Source organism: Mirounga leonina, unplaced genomic scaffold (assembly GCF_011800145.1).
Source record: "Mirounga leonina isolate KUSES-001 unplaced genomic scaffold, KU_Mleo_1.0 Mir_174, whole genome shotgun sequence".
Taxonomy (NCBI): Eukaryota; Metazoa; Chordata; class Mammalia; order Carnivora; family Phocidae; genus Mirounga; species Mirounga leonina.
This window is the reverse complement of record NW_023270451.1, coordinates 57,815,344-57,832,918: the sequence shown is the minus strand read 5'-3', so window position 1 is coordinate 57,832,918 and position 17,575 is coordinate 57,815,344. Positions and strand designations below refer to the sequence as shown.

General features: G+C 41.3%; 1 protein-coding gene across 2 annotated transcripts in view; it reads right to left on the bottom strand.

Annotated features, from left to right (window-relative positions):
- Window positions 1-15,667, bottom strand: part of CAV1 (caveolin 1) — a 35,633-nt gene extending 19,966 nt beyond the window's left edge. The window contains exons 1-2 of one of the 2 annotated variants that reach the window (XM_035020971.1): window positions 15,026-15,667; window positions 13,446-13,610 (exon numbers count right to left, since the gene is read on the bottom strand). In XM_035020971.1, coding sequence (XP_034876862.1) covers window positions 13,446-13,610; window positions 15,026-15,055 — 195 coding nt within the window. In that variant the 5' untranslated portion in view covers window positions 15,056-15,667. Of the gene's footprint in view, window positions 1-13,445; window positions 13,611-14,315; window positions 14,410-15,025 lie in introns of those variants that run through there. The other variant, XM_035020972.1, reaches the window with a different exon arrangement.
- Between the last annotated feature and the right edge of the window lie 1,908 nt (window positions 15,668-17,575).

Below are 17,575 nucleotides of genomic sequence, written 5' to 3'. Positions count from 1 at the left end.
TTTTTTGTAATAGGAATTTGAGAGACAATACCATATTCCAGTAAAAATGCTAAGGACTCCCCAAAATGAGGACCTAAAGAAGTAATAATTTCCCCGCTGTGGCCCTTATGGTCCTGAAGGTTTTATCATAGCACATGTTTTTATTATTAAGAAATTCTAACTGAGAGTCTAAACCAGATTCAATTACATTCGCATCACCTGGGGAGCTTTCAAAAACAAAACAAAACACAGTACGTAGGCCTGGGCCTCATCATAGTTCAGTTCAGTTAGAATTTCTAGGGATTGGATAGACACAAAAGTATTTTGAACTGTTTCCCAGATGATCTACAGCTTGGGTAAAGAACCTCTGGTCGAAAGTCACAAAACAGCCACCCTTTGCAGAAGCCATACTCTCTCATGAGTTTACATCACAATAAGGGTTTATACAAGCTGAGAAATTGTATGAATATGCAATGTGTAGGAGGGAGTGGATGGGCAGGCTTGCTGTAAAGATAATGTTTCATACTGACCTTTTGGTACATACAATGCATGCATTTTGCAGTGTTCTACTTTTAGATGTTTACCACTTGCATTCTCAACCACTGTTTAAAACAATGCCATACTAACACCTCTTTGCCCCAAAACAAACCAGGTATCCTGATGGAATAGAGGGAAGTGTTCGTAAGTATGCCGGTGCTTAATTATGAGACTGTATGTCAATGTTGTTATACACCTAATTGTAATTGTAGAGGTAGAGAGATTTGAGAAGTTACATAGACAAGGAATTTAACACACAATCATTTTAAAACAACTGTGACACATTCCTGGGATTAACCATTCTTATTACTTGGAATTTCTTCTCCCGGGTAACCTAATACTTTTTTTTTTTAAACTAAGTGTACAACCCTTCCTCCTTTTTCCTTGTCCTGAATGGTGATTGTGTCCAAGCAGTATTTTTCTTGTAAGTCTCGTAATAACCTGGCACACCTAAAGGCAACTGTCATGCCACGTCCCCTTCCAGCTCTTCTAACGGATTGTTCAGACAAAGCAGTCCCTCCTCAGCCATACCTGAGAGTTTCTCTTCATCCCTATCTCCTTCCTTTTGTTCTTCCTTAGGATCTTTCTAGCATCTCTACTTCCCTCATAAGATCAAAATAGGAACCCATTCTTAATAAGTCTGACAAATAGCAAATGAAGTAGACAATCTTGTAGGTGACATTTCTTCTCATTACATTGTCCTTTTGATTCCATCCCTTATACTTCCTTTATTTTATTTTATTTTTTAAGATTTCATTTATTTATTTGAGAGAGAGAGAGCTTGAGAGAGAGAGGGCATAAGCAGGGGGGAGGGGTAGAGGGAGAAGCAGACTCCCCGATGAGCAGGGAGCCTGATGTGGGACTCCACCCAAGGACCCGCAGATCATGACCTGAGCCAAAGGCAGACGCTTAACTGACTTAGCCACCCAGGCACCCCCATTATACTTCCTTTAAACTATCATTAAATTATTGAGATGTTTAGTGTTTATGAACAACTGGTAGACTTAGTTTGCATCCTCTATTGCCCAAGGGGAATGGAGCACGGTGGATTCATTTAAGGGCACATTTACAATAGTGATTATCACCTTGGAGATCTTGGTCCCTTGGGGACTGTGGAATTATGAGCGTATCCATTATACTCACCAAGAATCTTGGTTTTCCACATCATAAGCTCCCACAGAAATGACAACCCTTTCCTGGTATTTTCTTATTTTTCATAAATTTACCCATTTGTTTCCTATTTAATATCTATGTTTGTTATTTCTAGTCATTTAACATTATCTCACTTTGTATATAGGTCTTTATCTTATTTTTATGGGTTTTTGGTATTTGTCAAAGTCACTTTGATGTTATTTTTATCACAGATGTTAACAAGATCATTGTAATTGGTGTCATTTTTAAGTTGGGAGTCCTCTTAACCTGTTCATTCCAGTCATTGATAAAATATTAAATGTGCTAGAACTGTGGTCCTGGCTGCATGTTAGATACCAGTCACACCTAAAATTCTCATTACACATCATCACCCTTTTTTGATGGTTACTTCCTAGTCCTGTCTATTCTTAACTGAAGAGTGATCCTGATTTCCTATACTTAGCTTGTTGATAGGGAAACTATTTGGAGTCAAATCGAGAGGTCTTACTTTTATACATGTTATAGTAAATCCACCTCCTCTCACAGGAGGTGAGAGAAAGAAGCACATCTGGAAAAGGAGCTAACATTCGTTTCACTTGGCACAGACATCAATAATGAAATGAATGATGTCTGATCCTTTCTAGAGACTTCTATGTTTTGTCTATTCTTGTTTCTTATGAGAAGGGATCTGAGATCTATGAAAGACCACCTCTGAGGTACAAAGAAACTTCTTTGCTGTTGGAATAGTGGATATTAATGGTCACCACCTCCCAGCTAGTAAAATCTCAGATCTCTGTGTACTTAACATCTAGAAATAATAAAGCCAAAGAGAAGGAAAAAGAGGCTTGGGTTTCTCAAAGCTGTTGTTTCCTTTAGGTGTGGAAGGTTTGGATTTTTCTTCAGGGCTGTCTCCTGACCTAGTCATTCCTCTGATGTTTGCCATTGTCCAGAGGCATATGGGTGGTCTGACAGGGAGTCCTTCCACCCCTGTCTTTGAAAGGAATTTCTCATGTGGCCTGAGATCCACTTGTCAGTCTTCACATTTCTGCCCCAGTGGGCAATGCAAAGCAGCAGTGATGACATCTCTTGGCGTTCTGGGAATTTGCTTGTCCTGCCTAACAGATACTTGGGAGTTTAGCCTAATCCTTCAGGCCCCAGGAGACCATCCAGGTGCCATAGCCTGCTTACTGAAGGCTCAGGAGAGATGCATCTGTGTCCTCCTCAAACAGGAGATAAAAATAAAACTCTTAATATATACATAGAACATGTTTTTTCTTTACTTTGGTAAATAGAAGAATGTTTCTGGATTTCTTTAATTATTTGGATATGCTTTTTCTTAGAAGGTTTAAAATGTGGCTGCCATTGTGAAAAGGGGCAAAGAAAGACATTCAGTAATGTAATCCTATTGTCTTTTCACTCACAGGAGACATTCAGTTACTTAAAGAAGAATATCAGATTTCCTCAGCAGATTCAATTGGACATCCATTTTCTAATGGCAGACTCAGTGTGGAGCCCTGAGATGGGTATTGGGCAGCCACAGTCCTGGGGCCACCAGGGTGCCACTGTCCTACCCTGAAGGACTCAGGCATGCAATGGGAAGGAAGAGAGGGCGGAGAGGCATAGGGATAGAGAAGCGGAATACTCAGAGGGCTTTGATATATGCCAAAATAGAGATAAAAATAAAATGTGGTGGAAGCAAAGTGAAGAGATGACCAGTTCCTATGAGCGTGGTCAGCAAAGGCTAACAGAAGCCCCCATGTCTCAGGTAAGCCCTGGCAGATGGCTGCAGTTCTGTCAGGCAAGCTCTGGTGCAGTAGGACTCATGACATGCTCTGTGCCTGGTGTGGAGCAGGTGCTTCCTAAGTATTTGTTGAATGGCCTTCCTAAGGGAGCATAATATCTGAGAATGACTCTCATTCTCAGCTCTATAACTAGAGTGGTGGAGGGGTTTACTCAAAACAGTTTGGTGAATTGGTGGTTATTAACTATTTTAATTTATTTTATTTTTTTAATTTATTTGACATAGAGAGAGGGAACACAAGGAGGGGGAGTAGGAGAGGGGAAAGCAGGCTTCCAGCTGAGCAGGGAGCCTGATGCGGGGCTCAATCCCAGGACGCTGGGATCATGACCTGAGCTGAAGGCAGATGCTTAACTGTCTGAGCCACCCAGGAGCCCTGGTTATTAACTATTTTAGACAAACAATTTCTCTCCCTATTAAAAAGATGCTCAGGATCAAGTGAGGAAGAGATCTGTTGACCTAACCAAAATAATTGGTGGTGAAATCCAATGAATGCCGTTCCATTTCCATGACATATTTTGGTATACCCATTCCCAGCTATATATTATTACTGCTAATCATATAGAAAAGGTCAACAGTGCGCCATGATTGATGGAACATTTCAGTTGTTCTTCTGAGAGATTAATGGTGTCTTATAAAATGCCCTATTAAGTCTATTCCTTACTTCTGGCATTTGTTTTTGAGAACAAATACATAATTACTAGGGAGGAAGTCTCAGAGAAACTACTTTCAGGATTAAAGAGGCATTTCTCCCACCAGCATACAACTCAGGTTTTTCTCAATTGTTTTATGTTTCACAATGTATTACTGTAATGGTACAAATGTCTGGAAATCAAACAGGCAACTCGAGAACCTTAAATGAAGCTGTTAAATTCAAAGTGCCTGTTAGGACCTGCTTTATTCTCTCACACTTGCTCCTCCCCACGTATCCAGGCAGGATCAGCCACACCCCGGGCTCTTCCCTGGGCAGTCAGGGTGCTTTAAAGACTCAGGCGATTCAGCACAAGCCAGCATTGCAGCTTTTCTGGTCTGGGCATGTGTTGTACTTCTAATCACTGAGACCACACCCCCACTTTGTACCCCAGTTCTGGTCTTTGAGACTTGATCCTCCCTGGTTTGTTGGGAACTCACCCAGCATCCAGATTGCTTGAGGTCTGAGGTTTTACATTAGTCTTCACATTGGTCCTTCCCCCTCCTGCCCCAGCCTGCCTGCCAGGATCTAGAGTCAGACCTTAGAGCTACAAGCCTGTCACTCCCAACTCAGAGGACTTCTGGAATCCCCTTTGCCAAATGCTGCCCACCCACTCTAAGAACACAGCCATCTCTTTCTGCACTATGGTGATACTGCAGGTTGGTTGGATTATGATCTATTGCTGGAGAGAGAGGCACTGGAGTGCTGTGGTTAAGAACCTGGGCTCTAGGGTCTCACTGTCTAGGTTCAAACTCTGACAAAGCTACTTCTTACCTCTGTAATTCTGAGTAAGTGGCTAAGCCTGAGTTTCCTTATCTGCAAAGTGAATGTGATGGTGATAATAATAGTCCTCCATAGTCATTGGAGGAGGAATCTGTGCCACCAAGCTAGCCTGTAGGAATGTTGGAGGAAGCATCCCATCACCTGTTTCACTCTCCCTGCACATCCAGCACTCTTTGGTTGGCCCCATTGCTTGAAGTTAGCCCTTTCTTTTAGTGAAGGCCATATCTCCTGAGTTGGCTTCCTGGCCTAATAATGCCCTGTGTGATGCTGTGGCCTATAAAGGGACAAATGCCTTGGCTGGGCATAGGAGGCCCTGCTGATCTGGGTACTGCTTGTGTCCCTTGCTCTGGCCACACTGTGTCATCAGACATGGCAGCATTGTGTAAAGAGATGGATGTGGGAATCCTGGAGTTGGCATGTGTAAATCTCAGTCCAGCACAGAGTGGGTGGCAGGACAGGGAGAAGGGGCCTGTGTTTCTCTTTATCTCTGTTTCTCCCAATCTTCCGCTTTCTCACTACTTGGGTCCAGATATCAGCATCTTTTTCAGTTACTCATTATAAGTGAGAAAATGTAATTGTGTTTGATACGTGCAACAAATAGGAGATGATGCGGTGCAATCTCTAGACACAATTTATCTTTTTACATAGAGTCTATCAATGCCTGTTGGTACTATAATGTCTTTGCTGGGCTCAGGAATTGAAAATTAAATGCAGTTTTTAAAAACTTCACTTTTAAATTGCTATAAGATAGAGAATTAAGCACATAGAAACAGCATCAATTTATTTAAGCCTCCTCCAAATTAAAAATGCCTGGCTCTTAATAACCTAAACAGCTGACAGTGACTAAAGGGGAAGCTTGGCTGTGCCTTTAGGAATATGTATTTCCCCTGCCATGAAATAATGACTAATAACAAGACATCTTCTTAAGGTTCAATAAAGGAAACAAGATGTATTTTATATCTGAAACATCAACATAGTTCCCATGAGAGGCAGGAAATAGGTATTCCCTGCAGGTGTAAATCTGTTCTACCAATTAATTCCCCTGGTAGTTGCACAGTACATGGATCATGCAGATTTCCTTTAAGACAAAATTAAAAACACTTCCCCCGTCCTAAACAATGGTTCATGTGAAAGCATGCCATTTTATGTTTCCTGGAATAACTGAAAAATAGTTAAAGCTATTTTAAACATTTAATTTTTGATGGAAGAGCTGACACAATATGTGATGGAAGGATGTCAGTTTCATTAACTCTGTGTTGCAGGGAAAGAGACTAAGGTTTGAGGGTGGAGTAGATTGGCACTTAAGAGCTCCTTCAAGTTATAGTGCAGCTTGATGGCTGTGATGAAGGGCAGGAGAGGGTCATGTGGGAGAGCAGAGAGGAAATGTGAAAATTTTGCCCTTTCTGCTAAAAAATAGTGTGTGTAGGGATTTCTAATGTATTCCAGGTTATAGGAATCAGCTATAGGCCATTGCCAATCCATCTGTGACCATATAATTTTTCTTCCAAGGTAGGACACTTCTGAATATAGAAGGGGCACTATTAATGGTTACTCAGGGTTGATCAGTATTAACTTGTCTGTATGCAGCAACCTAGAGCATATGGCTACCCCACTCCTAGGTCACCCTGCAAGGCTAAGCTTATGGTTGGCTATAAGCCCAATTGGCCTCAAGGGATGGAGAACCATTGAGCAAAGTTGATTTGGGAGCCCTTCAATGGTGTTTCAAAACTCTTTGGCAGGGTTTAAACTGGCCTGACCTTCAAATATTCTTCTGGCAGGGAGAATATCTAGAATTACGTAGTGTTACTGTATAGTCCTGTATTTTCTTAGGATAGAACATCCAGAGTGTATGTCTTTAAGCCACCTTTCTAAACCTGACTTCACAATGTAATTATATAGGGAACTTTGAAAAATTACAGATCCTTAGGCTCCAGCCCTAGATATTCTAATTTAATAGATCTATAGTAAGCTCAAGCACCTGTGTTTTCAAAAAATTCTCTGGTGATTCTGATGCCTCGCCACATTGAAAGCCCTCTTGGGTTTGTAAAGAGGCTATAGGGTTTTTAAAGAGCTGCAAATTTCAAATTTTCAATATGAATATTAGAACTTGAGAGCCAATACAAGAAGAGAGCATATGAAAGAAGAACAGAAATATTTTCCATAATTTAATTATATTTTGTGTAGGACCAGAACAGAGGCAAATTGTTTAAAAATATATATATTCCTTATTTTGCTTATGCTTGTTTACTGGCTCAGGGACAATTTACAGAAATATTATAGATGAGTCATTTTTTGAACTAAGCCCTGAAGGATATAAAGTTTTAACAGACAGTAGAATTTGGTAAAGGAATTCCAGTAAAAGTTTGCAAAGGAAACTATATAAACAGAGGCAAGGAAATAGCTGTAAACTCTGTGTGAGTAGTGTTCATATCTAGCTCTAGATGGTAGCCACTGACTGGCATAGTGCATAATAATTATTTATTGAAAGGTGGATGGCTCTTGGAGGGAATGCTATTATATGAGAATGCCTCTCATTCTTTTCTTTATAGTTAGAGAAATTGAAGCATAGAAACAAAGTAGCTTGCCCAAAATATTTTTAGGGCTGGTGTTTTTTAGCTTTTATTAGCTAAATAAGTTCGATCCCTATTTATAAGCCTAATTCTCAGGGATTACTGAGGGAAAGAAATCTGTTGGCCCTGACATTCTTTACTCCTTTCTTGGTGTCCAGTCCCACACTAATGGGACTAGATGCTTTCTAGTTGAAAGAGATCATGAAAGCAATAGGCCATTATGCTGAAACCAAAACTGATCTGATTACTATGTGCATGCCTTTCCTAGACTGTTAAAGAAGAAGAATTTTGTGTCTGCATATTTAAGAATGATTACATTCAAGTTTTAGAGAAGAAAGTTAGAAAAGTTGCAAAAATATTTTTTCTTATCTTGGCACAATACTCTTTCCACTCTATCAGGGTGTATGTCAGGCATTTATCTAGGGGCTGAGGGTTTCTTTTTTTAGGAACTTCTTTTAAAAGAAGTATAGTATGCAAATTTTTTCTCCATGGCCTTAGGGTACTGTAAAGGAGCTAATATACAAGGTCCAGAGTGTGGAAGAAGAAAGGGTGTGTGTTTCTTGGTGTAAACCATCTTTGTATGAAAACAGAAGCCTTGCCCTTTCCCCACACAAACCAAGCCAGGAGGATCGTGAAAGGGCCTAGAACCCCCCAGGTCAGTGCACACAGCCCCATTCTGGTAGGGGCTAATTCTCTGTGGGCCTTTCATCATAGAGAACTTATGTTGAAAAGTAGGGCAAACTAAAAAGCAGTTTCATTCAAAATATGGAAATGTCTGTTATTTTATGGATTTGAGTGGGCAGGACACATAAGCAGGTGGTTTTTCAAATTACTGGACTTTCCAGATGCTGCTTACTATGGCAGCTGTTCTTACTTTAAGCCCTTTTAAAATGTAGCCAGCTCTGCTATTAATTGGAAGAATAAGCCACATCATGAGTTTTTTCATAATTCAAAGATATTTGGTGTATCTGGTCTTAAATTTTAATAAATATTATGAAATTTTATTCAGCTAAAACTAAATTATTTTTTGATGACGGGAGATGGAGAAGAAAAAGAGACTTTCTTTTAATAATCATTTAAAATGTATATCATTGTTGGCTGAACTTGAAAGTGTTTTCAGATGCTTAAGGATGAATAATATCCCCCATTTAGTATCGCTCAGTGATGTGAGAATAAATTCCTACCAAAAATTAACATAATGCTCCTTTATAAGCTAGAGGTTCTGAATTCCATGACTGATCTTGTATGTGGAAGAATATCAATCACCATCATGTGGAGCTATCTCCTAAACAAATAAACAAACAAAACCAATACCAATTCCAACAGAAGAGAATATTAACAGGGTGCTGAGTGCTTTGAGACAATCTGATCTTTTAAATCTTATTCTTTGATTATATGTATATCAGATAAATATAGAATTTGAAATTACCATTATATTGAGACTAATCAAAAATCACTCTAGAATGCTTTCCAGTTGAAAGGGATTCGGGAGGCATTAAGACATTATTTTGAAAGCAAAACCAATCTGATTACCATGTTATGACTTTTTTTGACTGCTAAAGAAAATTTGTGTCTGAGCATATTTAAGAATTATTACATTCAAGTTTTAGGATAGAAAGTTACAAATGTGTATTTTTATTTTCCGACAAAAGTCTTCTCTCGGATGTTCTGATATTTCTCAGGACTAATCTCAGAATCATCTCAAATCATTTATCTCCTCATAGCAATAGTCTATAAGAATCACATAATCTTGTCTATTCTTCCCTTATTTCAAAATATCTGTTTTGGACAGTAACCGTTTGATAACATGGATAAAATTTTAAACTTCTATAGCCCTTAAATTTCTCTTAAGGAATTGGAAGTTAGGCTGGTAACCATTATGTTCTCTTCCAATTCTCAGATTATGTCATTTTATGCTTGTCTGATTTTATCCCCAGTGCCACTGCATACTGTCCTCATTTCATGTCTAGACCACGGAGCAATTACATCTTTACTGTTCTCTGCTCAACCAGACTGACTACCTTTCATTACATCCTATAGCTTATCTTAAATAAAGCCCACCCTCATCATGTCATATTTAAACGTGAAGTCTTGTTGAGATAATAAAGTCCAAACTTATCATGAGTGCTGGATAAACGAGTCTGCCATCTGGCTATGATCAGTCTGTTCATTTTTATGACCTACCACTCTGCCACATGAATTCTCTAATTCCAGTCAAAATGGGCCACTAAACCTTCCATCATGCCCTGTATGAGGCTTATTTAAAATGCCCTCCTGTCCTTTTCTCAGCCATTTGCATTCTGTTTGTCCTTCCTGATCCAACTCAGATTGCACTCCTTCATGCCCTTCTCTATTAAACTATCTATAATCCATCTTCCCTCACCCTGTTGTCCTGTCCACAGTAGGGTCTCCCTAACACTTAATATCAATACCATTCACTTTTTAAAAAACTTTATTGAAGAATAATTGACAAATATAATTGTATGTATTCATTGTGTACAATGTGATGATCTGATATACATCTACATTGTTTAATTACCAAGATCAACATAATTAATACCATTCACTTTTTTAAAACCTTTTTATTATTCAGTATTCAATACTGCTTATTTTTGATTTATTATAGGATATATTTGATCTATTTCCAAAATGATAATGAGAAGGTTTACAGTAGAGACCACATAAAACAGCATGTCAGTTAAAAAAGAAAGTGAAAATACAAAACCAAAAATGGGAGAGAGGAGTAACATGTATTAATGAAATTTAGAATCTAGCTATATGTTTCCTGGTAGTCAAAGCAAAAAAGGACCCATTAGTTACCATTTGGCAGTGACTTACTATTGTGATACAGTGTGTGTATTTTTTAAAACTTTCTATCTACATGCATCTTGTCTCTCTAACTCTAATCCTTGTGATTTCTAGGACTTATTTTAGGAATTATCCTTTGTAGTATGTGGCTCAGTGTGTAGTCTAACATATGATGAGTTTAATAAATTAGTTGATTGGTGGCTAATGAATCAGAAGTCTAAATTTGAAGCAGTTTTATTTATATAGAAATTTCAAATAAGTACATAGTAAGCATACAAATGAAAATGTGAACATAAAAAGAACACATAGAAATCTCAGAGGGAGAATGAAGGGTCTGAAGTTGTGACCACTTTAATCAGACGAAATTTTAAAAAGCATTCATAGCCTACTATTTTGGGATAAATGTCTATACAGATGTAATATAGTACAGCAAACCTTTAATAAGATAAGAAACCTATTTTATTGGAACTACATTGTATAGACTAATTTACTGACTTTTCTTTCCCTCCCTAAGTAGCTGTTTTATGAGACTGAAAGGATGCCGTGCAGATATACCATGCTGTTCCTCACACTGTACTCAGGCTTTCATTTCTTCTCCATCGAAAGTTATTTTTCTAAACTTGGTAGAAGAGCCTTTTTAAAATGTAGGGAACTAGTCTGGCGCTGTCCAAAAGCAATTTCCATGATGATGGAGATATTCTATACCTGTGCTGTCCAATTCAGGAGCCAGTAACCTTGTGTTGAGAGCTCAGAATGTGGCTAGTGTCGACTGAGGAACTGAATTTTAAATTATACTTAATGTTAATTACTTGAAATTTAAATGGAAAGAGCCATAAGTGGCTAGTGACTACAGAATTGGCAGAGGCAGCTTTTACAGAGCTGCTTGCCTCTAAATAGAAACTTCCATACCTGATTTGGTACCTTGACCACTGTTTCTTTATTATCACATCAAGTTTTAAGCTACCATGCATTAACAGTAAAACTTTGGATGTTTTTGTTATTTTAAGAAGTCTATGTTGTCAAAAGTAAAATTTAGGGAGATTTATTATTTACTGCCATGTAATGTAACCATGGAGAGGATCATCCCTGTTTCTGTCATTATGTTTGTTCTTGGACTCAAAGAAAAAGCACTTCTAAAATAGGAGTCTCCATAGGGTCTAGGCCACCTTTCCTGGGCTACTGGAAGATGGCACTCTCTGGGCAGAATTTGCACTTGTAGCCTGGGTGTCTCTCTGTAGGGCATTCTCTGAAGTCCTCTCTCAACCAGGCATCTGAGTAAGTGGGCCTACCAAATTCTTCTCAAGGTGGATTTTTCTGACTGTCTTGTTTTGCTCATAGGAGCAAATGGGAGGTGTTTGCTTTCTCTAGGCCAGCAGGAGCTTGCTCTAACTCTTCCTTTTAATTTTTTTTAATATGAGGATCCCCACACTTGCTCTTTGAAATGCTATTCTGTTAACTGCTATTTCCTCTAAGCCTGTTATGCCTTTTTTCCATCTGTGTTGAAGTCTCTTTTCCCAGTGGAGCCTTTCTTTCTCAGCTTAGTCATGCTATGTGTGAGACCCACATCCACACTGCTGGCCTCTTCTGACTCATCCTGGGTAGCTTGCTTGCTCCAGGAACCCCACTCACACTGCAGTGGAACAGCAGGGAGGCTCCAATGAAGCCAGCCCTTTCTGAAATCTGCCTCTTCCTGGCTTCTCTTCTTGTCTAAAGCTACATGAGGAGGGGAAAAAGCAAAAATGTCCTTCCCCCCCTTAAGGTAACACTTTTAGTAAATAGTTTGTAGTAACTCTAATTTCCAGTTTATAAGCTACTTTTGTTATTGCTGCTACTTTTAAATATTCCATAATCTAGCTAGTAGAAAACCCCACTAATGCTCCAATTTTCCTTTTTCCTCCACCAGCAAGCCAAGAGAGTCAATTCTGACAGTTACATTTTCCTTCCAGTTACAGGTTAAATTGTTTCCCTTTTTGAAATATATTATTCATAAATGTGAACAGTTTCTGAACTATAGCTCCTCCCATCCACAGATAGGAGACTGGCTAGGTGGAAATTGCTCATCTGCCCCATTGGCTGTTCTGGAGTTGTTCAGAGCTGGGTCTTCACACTGTAATCTTCCAGGCCAGGATTTTCCTTGGCCCTCCCTACCCCTCAAAGAAAACCCTCTGCCAAGAATGGCTTAGGCCCATGATTTCCCAATACAGATGGGTTCAGACAGTAAATTTCTCTGACTTGATTTGCTAAAAGGGTCAAAGTTGAATAATATAATGATAATCAAAAACTGATCACTGACTCAAATCTAAGTTTGGCCAATAACTCATTCAATTGACTTATTATTTTTTTAATCACTAAACACGTTCTGAAAGTATAAAAAGGAACTCCAACTTGAGTGTCCCATTAACTCAGGGAAGCCTGACCCAGGCAGTCACTAAAGAAGCAACTTTATATACCTAATTAGAGGGGTCTATGGGAGAAATTAAGAGGCACATGTTATTTTTGGTTGTGTAAATTAGCTTGGTTTTGCACGAGTACCACTTTTTTCCAGTTAAAATACACTCTCTCTCTTTCTCTCCATATATAATATATATGTATTCTTTGTCCTTAGTCGGAAGCATTTTACCCACCTTATTTTTAAGAAAACAACTTCAGGTTATCTTGATTTGAGCTGGGAGAACCTGCCTACCCGTTTTCATCTTGGTACAAGACCTTACACAATGACCTTACTGCTTTAATTCTATGTGCAGTGGGGCACCACCCTTCACTAGACTTTAAGCCTGGGAATAGACAGAGGGTGACCTGCAAGACAACCATCTTACTCTCCCAAGGAGTGGGGGTCCATCTGTTGCAGAGATCTGGAGGTTCATTTGCCAGGAGAAAAGTGCAGTTAAGGAAAAGTGCAGTTATATGAAACTCAAGTTAGCTAAATTCCAGCTGAACTAACCAGCAGGAGGGGGGAGGGGATATGTGACATTTTTGACAACTGTGGGAGCTCCCACATTATCAAGCCCAGAACACGGTGTGTGTGGCAAAGGTACAGAAGGATGCACAGACTGCTTGCCAGAGGAGAGCTGTCCCAACCCTGACAGCATCCCTGGGGCAGGGGGCATGGAGGGGGGGCGTCCTTTGCACGCTGGCCGCCTCACCTTACCTTGACCACATCGTCGTTGAGATGCCTGGGGTCGCGGTTGACCAGGTCGATTTCTTTGGTGTGCGCGTCGTACACTTGCTTCTCGTTCATCTCTTCTGCCATGGCCTTGTTGTTGGGCTTGTAGATGTTGCCCTGTTCCCGAATGGGAACAGTGTAGAGATGTCCCTGCGCAGGGCAGACGGCCAGGAAGGGGAGGGTGGCCGGGGAGATGGGAAGAAAATTTCAAAATGAAAAACAAGCGATCAGAAGTCAGCCTGGCGGCGGGGCAAACCTCGAAGCTCAAAATCGAACTAACCGCTTAGGCAGCGGTGGCTCCTCGCACAGTAAACTCCTTGGCGCTGCAAGCTTTTTAAGAGGATCGAGGAGAGGACACCACACCCCTCCGTACCCGGCAGGGAGCTCCGGTCTCCCCCGCCCGCCGCCAGGGGTCAGGGCAAACACCGCGGTGCGGTCTGCCCAGGCCCCAGCCGGGCGCACGCCCAGCCCAAGGTACCCTGCGGAGACCCTAGCAGGGGAGGGGACCCGATCTCCGACTTCTGTCCAGCCACTCTCTCCGACACGCCACCCTCGCCCCGAATGCTTCACCTGCTTTATTTTCCCGTCCCCCTGGCCCCCATTCCTTCTCTCAATAAGCTCTTCCAGCTTATCTTTCAGATCCAGTTTGAACCCCCGACCCATGGAGTCTCCCCATTTTTGTTGCTTCTGGTCGCATCTCTCTCGCACCTGTTCGCGTCCCCCACCCTCTGTCAGCCCTCTTTGTCCCTACATTGCTCTCCCCATCCCCATGGTGGTCACAGTGCCGAAAGCCCCCATCTCTGGACCAAGCCATGTGTCAACCCCCCTAAACTCCCTAGAACAACGATATCTCACCTGCACAGCTCCCTCAACCCACCCTCAGGTCACTCTTAGGCTGCCGGCCGGTGGCTGAGCCACTGCCGCGTTTGGGAACGCGAGGTCTCCACACCCGGGCGGAGCCCGAGCGCAGGAGGGTGGTTGGAAGGGGTGGTGGTAGTTGGGGGGAGGAGAGGTCCATCCCTCTCTAAACACCCCCACTAGGCGCCAAGATGCTGGAAGAGTTCTTGAGGTGGCCCAAGAGCTTTGGAAAGTGCAAACATGATGCTCTCCGCCCCGGCCAACCCGTCCAGGCGCCTGGTGGGGAGTCTCGGGGACTGTCCCCAGAATTGCGGGTAAATGACTTCCCACCCTGCGTTCCAGCTCGCCGCCTCTCAGCAGGCAGGGGCTGGACTGTGGGAGTCCCGCAATAAAGCAGCAAGCAGCAACCCCGACCCACCTAGAAATGCGTCCTCAGTACTAATTTCAGGACCCCGGCCCCCTTTCCGCCTCCTTCTAGTTTAGGGGCGCCCGGACCCCTTTCTAAATGGGAAAATAGAAAACATTCCTGCCACCTCTTCACCTCCCCGCCCAGGCCCATTCCGCAGAGATGCCAGCGCGAGAGGAGCGTTCCAAAGTGGAGAGAGGGCTGGGGCAGGGAAAGCAGTCGGAATATTTGGAGTGGGAGATAGCAGAAGGAGGCACTCCTTGCGCTCCCCCGGGCCCGCCGCGCACCCACCCAAGCCTACCTCGGAATCTACGTATTTGCCCCCAGACATGCTGGCCGGTGGCTGGATGAAGGCTCTGAGATTTCTCTGGGTTGTTATTTAAGGGAACTGAGGAAGGAAGATCTTGTATTGTATGGGGGAGAAAAAGGCGCTGGCGGCGGGGGGGGGGGGGGGGGGGGGGGGAGCGGTGGCTGGGAGGGAGCCTCCTGGCCGCCCGCCAAGGGTTTGTTCTGCAGCGGTTGGCCGGGACTTGTGCTGCGCCGGGTCTAGGCACATCCCCAAGGTTCTGGCAGCAGAGGGCGGGGAGCGCCCGCCGGGAGCAAGGAGCAATGGGAAAGCGTTTCACCAGCGCTGGGTTGCTTGGGCAAATATTTTAAACCTGGGGCAAGATTTTCCCAGTTATGAACCACTCAGAGGCGTCCTGCAGAGAGCGAATGTTTTCGCAGTGCATCATGCTCGCAGGGGTGGGGAGTGAAGTGACCCGGCGCGCAAGCAGAGATGCCCAGTATGGGCACCCAAGCTTCGGAAAGAATTCAGCTCTGCTCTAAGCCGTTTGTTCTCATCGCCCACGTTCCATCTCAGCCCAAGACACAACTATCTCCCAGTTTCACAGAGGAAGGGATGAAAAATGACCCAGAACGTTTAGGTGCATTTCACACTTAAACACAAGGAAGGAATTTGTGTGGGTTCGCGTGTGTGGTGGACTTTTGGTGGCACTCCTTTACATCTAGTTGGTGGAGATGGAAGCAGGGAGAAGCAAACATGCAGAATTTAACATTTCCCAACCAGTTCTGAAATTTTCCACAATGCTTTGAAATAAATGAAAATGTTAAACTTTACTGATTTTTTTGGAACAAAGGACATTCATGCCAACACGTTATGCCATATTTATAAAATGTGTAAAATATTTACAATCGTAGAAATATTTAATTGGAGCTTCAAGTTTATCATAGAGTTTTTTTTTTTTTCTAATGTACTTGCCTGTGAGTTAGAGGACACCTGGTTTTTCTACTAATTGATTAGAAGTTTAAAAAATTGTTAGCAATTAAAATATTTTATTCCTGAATTTGGGGATGCTTTTTTTTATTATAAAGCAACACATGATGAATTAAACAATAAGCAGTTATTTTATATTTGGGCATTTATAAGTCAAGAAATTCACTGTCCAGAAAGGACATTTTACCTAAGGTTTCATATGCAATCAAAAGTAAAATTATGACTTGAAATAAAAAAGCTGAGAATATACATGAAGGGGCATAGGTTACATTAAAAAATACTGGCAGTCTGACATGGGGGTGGGGGCACAGAAGGGGGAGGAGAAAATGGAGTAGAGGATGGAAACTTGGAGTTGATTATCTAGTTAGAGAGAATATATGAAAATATAAAAGAGAACTATAAAGGACAGACTGTTGTTTATAGTAAAAAAAGCAATACAATTTTTTTTAAAAAGATCAGTTTCAATTACATGGCAGGGAAGATGTCGCAAATGTTGGCATTAATTATGCTGGCTAGTCATTATTAGAATACTAAAGATCTTCTAAAAATTGGGTTTTTAAATTTTTATTTCTGCCAAAATCCATTTCTAAATTTTTTGAACAAATTGTGTGTTAACAAACATGATATGCTAAGAAAGAGTGGTGTCAGGGTCAATGTGTTGTGTGGTGCCCAGTCTATCTCTAATGATTGCTGAAAGATTGCTGTTCATCTAACTCTTCCTTCATAAGTTGGTTGCAAAGCAGTTGTGGTTATGATCTATGGAAAAATGTGGAAACCGGCTCCCATCTATTGTTATTCAGTCTTCAGCTGTGATGAGTAATCTTGACTGTGAAAAAAGTCAACAGGAACAGGGAGAGAGTGTGTCCTGCATTCCAGCAAGGACTGGACTTTCTGGGGAGGCCTGTGAGTGAATGCTTAACTAGCACTCAACTGAGGGAAGTCCATGGCGAAGCCAAATCAACAGCAGTGCATGGAATCATAATGATCAGTGAAGCGTTGTCAATGCCAAAATGAATTCCTAATGAGAGGAAAAACCACAAACTCTTCATTAACCTGCCTCAACAAGAAGCTAGAACCAAAAAGAAACAGATTGTATTCTGGTTATAATAGTTGAATTGAAGAATTGGCTCCAATTTAACAAGAAATAAAGAAGAAGAACATTTTTAGCATAGGTATAAGATTTGAAATGAACAGATGTAAAAAACAAAATATATTTTCTTTGATATCCCCCACAGATAACTTTAGGCTTGGAGGCAAGTTAATAAATTTCTCCAAATCATTTACTAAAAAATGAGTAAATGGCAACTTATTTGCTGCCGTTTTTTTTTTTTTTTTGAAGAAGCAGTCTTAAAGGTTAGCTCACGCATTATATGTTACTAAAAATATAGAGCTAAAAGGGACACCATTCATCCAAATCAGTAGCCTTAGAGATGTGGAAATTGAAGTCTAAATACATAAAAATGATTTGTTCTTAAGGAGTTTTGTGGGGTAATGAACATTTTAAAGTTGATAAATAACTAGAGCACCTATTAACAATTTCTGGGACAAGGGATTCTTAAGTAGTCTGGTGAGGAT